Here is a 7,295-nt window from a genome sequence, read left to right as displayed (position 1 = left end):
CCCCCATCCCCCTCTCCACCGGGGCTCTCCGCGCTGCCCCGGCGCTCAGGGATGATCCCCCCCCCTCCACCTTCCCCACGGATGCGATCGTTCCTGACCCCTTCGCCCCCGAAACCGGCCCCGAAATTGAAGTCTGGGGGAGATGAGCATCGCAGCCGTTGCCCCGACGGGAGCGCGAAGGCTGAAATTCGCCTAAACTCTGTTATTTATGTGTCATTTTGCCGCCCGTCTCGTAACAGCCGGGGCTGAGATCGCAGTGAATGAGCTTTGCATAAGGAATTGCCCGAAATTAAACGGACAAGCAGCATCGGCGCGTTCGCTCCGTACTGCGGGAGGAAAGGGCTGGCGGTCGCGGGGCGCGATTTAATGAATAAAAGTTGATTTTCGCCTTCGTGCTTCGGGGGAACTTGAGGGAAAGCGCTTCCTTATGCAGAGAAAAAGCTCTCGGTGTTCATACCCATCCCGACACCCCGGGGTTTGTACGGGGACCGGCTCCAGCAAATCCTTCTCGTCCGGGGCAAAGCACACGTATAACAAGAAAAATACGGTCAGCCTTGCGGGAGAATTTAGTCTTTGTCAGTCGCTTAGAAGTTGTAAATCCCCGGGTCTTAAACGGGATTGTTACTCCGTTCTCTGCTGGTAAAAATGCGTGAAAATCCCCTTTCCAGGTAGACATGCGAAGCGCTCTCCTCAAAGTTGCAAGCGCCGGGTGTCTTGATTTGACATCAGGATTTTGGGGAGAGAGGCGCGTTTGGGAAAAGTCTTCGCATTTTATGTCTCTGATAAAATAAAGGCACATGTAAATCAGTGAAGCCGAACCGGGGCAGCTTTCCCGGGCTAGACCCAATTCCAAATTTTCATCCCCCGTGTGATCTGGGCAGGGATGTAATAATTGGAGGATTTTCCCCATGATATTTCGTTTTAAAACTAGTGAACGGACAGTTTGGGGGGACACAGAATCGCTTAAAAGTGAGTGTGGTGAAGAATTATGATTTTGAGTTTCCTCTTTTTCTCATAAGAGAAGGTGTTTGGTTTCAGGGTTTTTTTTGGGGGGGGGTGGTGGTGGTTTTTTTTTTTTCTGTTGCTATTTTGTTTCTTTTTGTCACTGTTGCTGATTTTATTTTGTATCTTCTGGGGAAAGAGCTTACCGTGTGTATTTGGATAACCAGAGCAGCAGAAAATTCTACATTATGTTCTGCAAGGTGTCTTTTCCCTTCTCAGCTTCCTTGCCTTTATTATTTATAACAGCTCTGCATCTCTTTGGGGAAGGGTTTCACTGGAAAATGCTGATTTGAAGTCTGACCGGACAACAGGCATCTAAAACAAGCAGTTTATGGGGAAATCACAGCTAGAAAGGGCATCTAAAGGACAAAAAGCAGGTAGATTTTTAAAAAGCAACTTCCCTCAGTGTTTGAAAAGCTAAACCGAAAATGTTATTCTCTAAAATTACAACAATTTTCTGTTTATCCGTTTGCTGAAAAATCCAATGATCGTTGCAGGAGGAAGAGGAGCAGTCAGTGGTATCATCGTATCGCTCGAAATTGCGATTTTTGCTTCAGGGATTTCATGTATTTGGGCAAAGGCAGAGCCATCTAGAGGAGCAGCCCGGCTATGACGAGGTGGGGAAGGCAGTTTCCCTCAGAGGCATGGTATGCTGCCTTCGAGTTTTCTTTAGTTGATTTCTCTGCTTCCAACAAAGGAAACGGGTGAGAAAATAATGCTGAATTAGCTCTAATAAAAATGCGTGTCCTCAGAAAACTCCAGCTTGCTTTACCAAATAGTAAGGAACGTGAAACAAAAATAGCTTTAGAGAGGTTACTACATAGCTGGGATGGCACGGATATGCAAACCAACACTTAATTTAAAGAGTGGAAAGAGTAAAGCTTTGATGGTGTTACGGCTGTAAAAATGTTTCATTTTCTTAATGTGTTTATCCTGCAAGTAGCATACAGTGTTGCCTCGAAACATCGTCAGCTCTCAGTACAAACCTGTTGCTGTTCCCTTCTGCCAAGGCACGAGGAGAGCAGCACGAAGAGATCCAGGACTCTGCCTCTCTGCTTTCTAAATGCTGCTTTTTTCCAGAGAGGTCTGGGAGACATTTGCCTTTCAGAAACGCACTGAGAAACCAGCAAGCAAAGTGCCAAGATGCAAAACTGAAATCAGTTTCAAGGTAAGAGTCTGGGGCTACTGTCCACCACTGAGAGCAGATTTGGGGTCGGGCTTGAGCAATACTGTGAAATTACTCTGTTATTACTAAGTTGCTGGGACATTCGTTAGCACTGGCATTATGAGTGTGGCAGTGAGGTCTGCCAGGTAGAGGAGCCCATGGCCCCTGGGAGTTGGGGCTGAACCGTCTCCCCAGCCAGCTGCGATTGCGTGAGAACCTCTCCAGCCAGCTGCCTTGGGAAGTGTTTCAAGACTTCCCAAGAAAATGTGCTGCAGGAGAGCAAGATCCTCCCCGACCTTGCCTTGTGCTAGCCACACCATTGGCTTTGGTGTTGTGCTTGTCCTTGTCGTGCATGTGGCAAGCACTTTTCCCCCTGCTAGGAAGACACTGTCTTTGCCTCTAAGGCTCTGCTCCTCTGAACATGCAGGTACAAGCTTAACTTTCCGGTTGTGAATCTCAGGTGTGTACAGCTGAACACGGAAACCTGAAAATGCTTCAGACCTGAGCACCCAGTCTCGCAGCGGCGACCGATAACCTGCACCCACCTGTGTCTCTCTCTGTTTCTCAAGGATGCTGATGTCTAGGCACAGGGAACATGTTGGAGGATCAGGATATAATAAACCGTACTGGCCACTATTGACTTACCAGTAGGAGAGACATCAGGCTCTGAATTGCTGCAGTGAAGCAGGAACCACAGGTTTGGTTTGATTTATTTTTGCTGCATTTGCAATATAAGTTTCACTTCTCCCTAGGGCTGGCAACAGGCAAGGAAGTAACTCGATGGCCCACATATAAGAGAATTCTTCGTGTCCAGATTGTATCTTTCTCCAGAGTCATAAATGAAATTGGGAATGAGTTCTTCATCCTCTGGGACAAAACAGGAAAATTATCCTTTTTTCTCGCAGTGATCCAGGACCATAGCTCCACTCTCAAGAATATCAAGGAATTGATTAAGAACAGCTCAAATTAAATTTAAGCTTTAGTACCACTCTCTTATTTACAGTTAAGCCTATTCCTTCCTAGACTGGGTGCTTTACACCAATTAATCTGCTCTAAGAAAGTCTCTTTTTTTCACTCACCCTCTTATTTGTCCTGTAAATGGGTAACAGAGAGAGAATGTCTGATGGTGTGCAATAAATGTTTCACTGACGTGAATTTGGGAAGGGTGTTCTGTGTACGTATATACAGGTTGAAGTAATTTTTATCCCTTACCTAAGGAGAATAATGTATATTCCTCCTCCCTGTATCTAGTCATCTATTGGACTTAAGTTCTGGCGATCAAATTTTGCCAACTTACCTTACGATAAAATCAGTGGTTTTCAAATCTTTCTTGATATTTCAGACCCTACAACATTTCCTGGGGAGGTGTCCTCATTCCACAGTTTTTCAGGCTACCAACAACAGGCTCAGTTTGGTTTTGTTTCTACTTCATGGTCTCCATAAAACCACTACAGGCTACAGACTGAGGGTTAGCATTTTGGGACAGCAAGTATTTTCCCAGTGCATTTATATGGCACTGAGCACGATGCAGCCCCTGGATTCCACCACAAAGCGAGGAATAAATCATAGTTTATTGCAAGCCGTAGTTACTCCAGCACTTTAGGCTGCTGTGAGTGAACAGCATAGCTGAAAGAAGCAGTTCTGCTCTGTGTCCAATCCTGGATGCTCTATCTGTCTGCTATGCTCGCACAAGTGTTTCAGGGCTGTGGACCGGGTCACGATGCAGCTCTAAAGGAACTGGAATGCTCTCCGAAGCCCTTTTTTTTTTTTTTTTTCCCTTCCCTTTTTTAACCCCCTCAGGTTAGTTTTAGCCTGGTCCTGCTTAGCCCCTTCGTGAATGAGAGTTTATTAGCAACTTGTTAGCCAGTTTGGATAAAAGCTTCATTGTTTGTAACCTCTGTAACCTACCGGGTGCTGTGCTCCTAATAAAAGTGGGATTAAACAGACACCTTGGGAGTGAGACAGTTGCAAGTGGGAATTCCAGAGTTTTGGGGCACAAAGGGATATGAGCAGGCTTCAGTAGCTCTGCATGTCAGAAGTGATTTCACCAAAACTGGGAAAGAAGCCTGATTTTGAGGTTTTGGGGGGAAGAGGAACCTGGTGGGAGACAGAAGGAAGTCAGCTGTTTGCAGGTGGATTCAGCACACACTCCAGATGTTTGGAAGCATGTTTGCAGAAGCTCTCAGTGCCCTGCATTCCTCCTGCCTCTCCTCGGGCTTAAGATTCATAAAAAGCATTTTAAAATCCCCACTCCGATCCCACGAATTTAATCCTTCCTCGTTTTATTTTTGCAACAATAAAAAAATCCACCTGACAATGAGGTGTGACAAACTTGGTAGTATCAGATAGTGTCTTTTCTGGGAGGAGTGTTAAGCAGAGAGCTTCATCCCTCCTGCTTAAAGCTAGAAGCTGACTTGGGCTGAAATAAAGCAACATTTTTGGGCTTTTTATGTGTTTTTGATATGTAATGGGATATTTGAAATGGAGCTTAGTGCTCTGGGCTGGTTGCCCTATAGTAATCACTCCTATAGAGCAAGGTAAAGGCCGCTATCTTTCGGTCTTAACTCATCTGAATAGGCCACCGTTGCCCTGGAATGAGTAATGGAAGTAGAAAAACATAAAGATAAATTTATGGTCAGCTAAGGTAAAAATAATCAAAACTTAGTAGATAAAGGCAGTTGCTGCCATCACTGCCACCACAAGGAAATGGAGGACTATTGAATTAATATTTCTTTTTCATGTTTGTCTGGGGGAGAAAATCAGATAGTGTATTAGTATCAGGTGCTGGTGAAAGAGCATTTTGGGCTCCATTAGTAACTAGGGATTATGTTAAATAGCAACCACATAAATTAAATATTTTATCATAGGCCAGTCCCAGTAATTCACAGCCAAGAGTTTCAGAACTTTTGGAACCAGGAACATATTGTGTGGGCCGTTAATGCTGCCTTTTAGTTTTGGGGAACTAGAAAGATTTTAGAGGACTAGGAAAGCTGATATTGGCTCATTATTTAAAAGGATTGGCCAAATGATTTGGGTAATGCTAAGACTGTCAGCCTGTCACTGTTAAAGGCAAGAAATAGTGGGCACATCACCTGATCAATGAATTCTTAAAGGCAGGCAATGAAATTGATACAAATGAGTATGTGTATATAGAAAATAGGCCTTGTCCAATCAGTTTGTTGTTGTCCTACAGTAAGAGTGAGCAATTCTTGGTGTAACTGATTTCTGAAAGTATTTGGTTAATACCATGTTGGAGGTGGATTTTTAAAAAAGGGTATAAAATTACCATGGTGCAAATTAGGTGGATCTAACTGGTTAAACAGAGATTTTCAAATGTCACTGTGAAAACTGAATCCTTGAGTCTCTTTGCAGGGAAATCCTATGGCAACTGGTTCGTTATTCTGTTTCTGTCATTGATCTGGGGGTAAAATAAAGAATCATTGTAGACCAAATGTGTAGGAATTGAAAACTGGGGCTATGGAGTGTTAATGAAGAGGACAGTTCACTGACACAGAGCTACCTCGGTCTCTGCATGGCAACTGGGAGCAAATGGGCAGAGTGTATTTCAATATGGAGAAGTAAAAGGACACATTTAGGAACAAAATCCAAGACTGATGAGTGATGGAGTCCATCCTGGGAATTAATAATATTTTCTTTTTTCAAAGTTGTTTGGGTTCTTGTGAATAATCATCTGTTCCTTGTTGTGATCTTGGGGTCAATGAGGCATAGAAATAAAGAACAATCGTAAGGGTCTTTTCCAACCTAAATGATTCTATGAATTATAATTATTTCATATTGGTAGTGCGTCAAATTATGATAGCACCTATAAAATCATTAGTAGCGGGGTGGAGTAATAGGGGTGAAGTTGTTTACTATCTAGTCAAATACAAGAGCTAGGGGACATCAAATAAAACCAGTAGGAACCGTGTTCCTGTGAAGATAGCACTGCACACGACATGCAGCTAAGCCTTGGAGCTTCTCAAGGAACTCACTTTAATCACTTCCAGGAAGCAAATATTACGGGTGACTTGTTTGCAGTCTCTAAATACCTATGCAAGAGCAGAAGCATGAGGATAAAAGACAAAGTTGTAACAGGAACCAGTGGCCAGAACTGAAGCAGGACAGATAGAAGGTGCTCAGTTCAGCTGCTCACGCAGGGGTAGCTGGGACTATTTGAGGTGCTTTGCAGTCTCCAGTGGTCTCCCACTGGCACTGTTTCAAATATGTCAGGCGTTGCAGATGTCTCACATACCTTAGGGAACCTCAGACAGCTCTAAACACCTTTGGGTGCAAATGAATTAAGCACAAACTATCGATTTTAACTATCATGCGTAATTGTTAGAACAACTTACCAGGACTTACTGTGGATTCTCAGTATCCACTTACTGTGGATACTACCAATTTTAAAATCAAGATGGGACATTTTTTTCTAATACATACTTGAAAGAAGAGAGGTACTAAGAGAAACTTTAGCTTGGATCGTTCTGCATGTGTGTGGACTGTCCACAGTGATCCCCCATGTTCCCGTTTTCCCACCATCAATCAGCCCTACCTTGAACATTGTACTGTATTCCAGCTCCAGACTCAGAGCTTTCCTTGGTTGGTTTGCCGTCTTTGCACTGTGCTTCATTTCGCCTGATGCAGTGATATTTCTGTCCAGGCTTTAGTGCCCAGCCAGGCAGGTGATTTGGGCAATTTGGATACTGCTGTGATGCTTAAATAAGAATTGCCCTCTCTTGGAAGTATGGCTCTTATGAGAAGGGCTGAGCACCATGTGATTGTCTAAGCCAAAAACCCACTCTTATGATGCAGAGCAACATGTGCTAAGACCCACAGGGCCATGTCTACTGGCAAGAAACATTTTGAGCTCTGTTCAGTCTGCTTGGCTGTGTAGATGTTATCTGATATCACGTATACTACGCCAGTGTCTGATGAGGGGAAGTGGTCCAGTGAAAGGATTGCTGTTAATGGAAGCTTCGGGCAGCAAAAGCAGGAATCTGAGATCAGTTTGGTTAAAATTTCACTCCTAATGAGCAAGTTAGAACTGTACAAGCATAATACTGTGCACCTTTGGAAAATCAAGTGGACAGATAAGGTAGCGATGCCAAATGGGTAAACCTTGTTTTAA

At 43.9% G+C, this 7,295-nt stretch overlaps 1 protein-coding gene across 1 annotated transcript in view; it reads right to left on the bottom strand.

The window, feature by feature from the left end:
- FOXI3 (forkhead box I3) overlaps positions 1–6,797 on the bottom strand; it is a 9,728-nt gene extending 2,931 nt beyond the window's left edge. Inside the window, exon 1 of the mRNA XM_009882556.1 lies at positions 6,608–6,797. Within this exon, the coding sequence (XP_009880858.1) occupies positions 6,608–6,797 (190 nt within the window). The remainder of the gene's footprint in view (positions 1–6,607) is intronic.
- Positions 6,798–7,295: the final 498 nt, after the last annotated feature.

The sequence above is a fragment of the Charadrius vociferus genome, unplaced genomic scaffold, assembly GCF_000708025.1.
Source record: "Charadrius vociferus isolate BGI_N301 unplaced genomic scaffold, ASM70802v2 scaffold213, whole genome shotgun sequence".
Classification (NCBI taxonomy): Eukaryota; Metazoa; Chordata; class Aves; order Charadriiformes; family Charadriidae; genus Charadrius; species Charadrius vociferus.
Note: the sequence above shows the minus strand (reverse complement) of the source record. Positions and strands in the feature narration are given on the sequence as shown.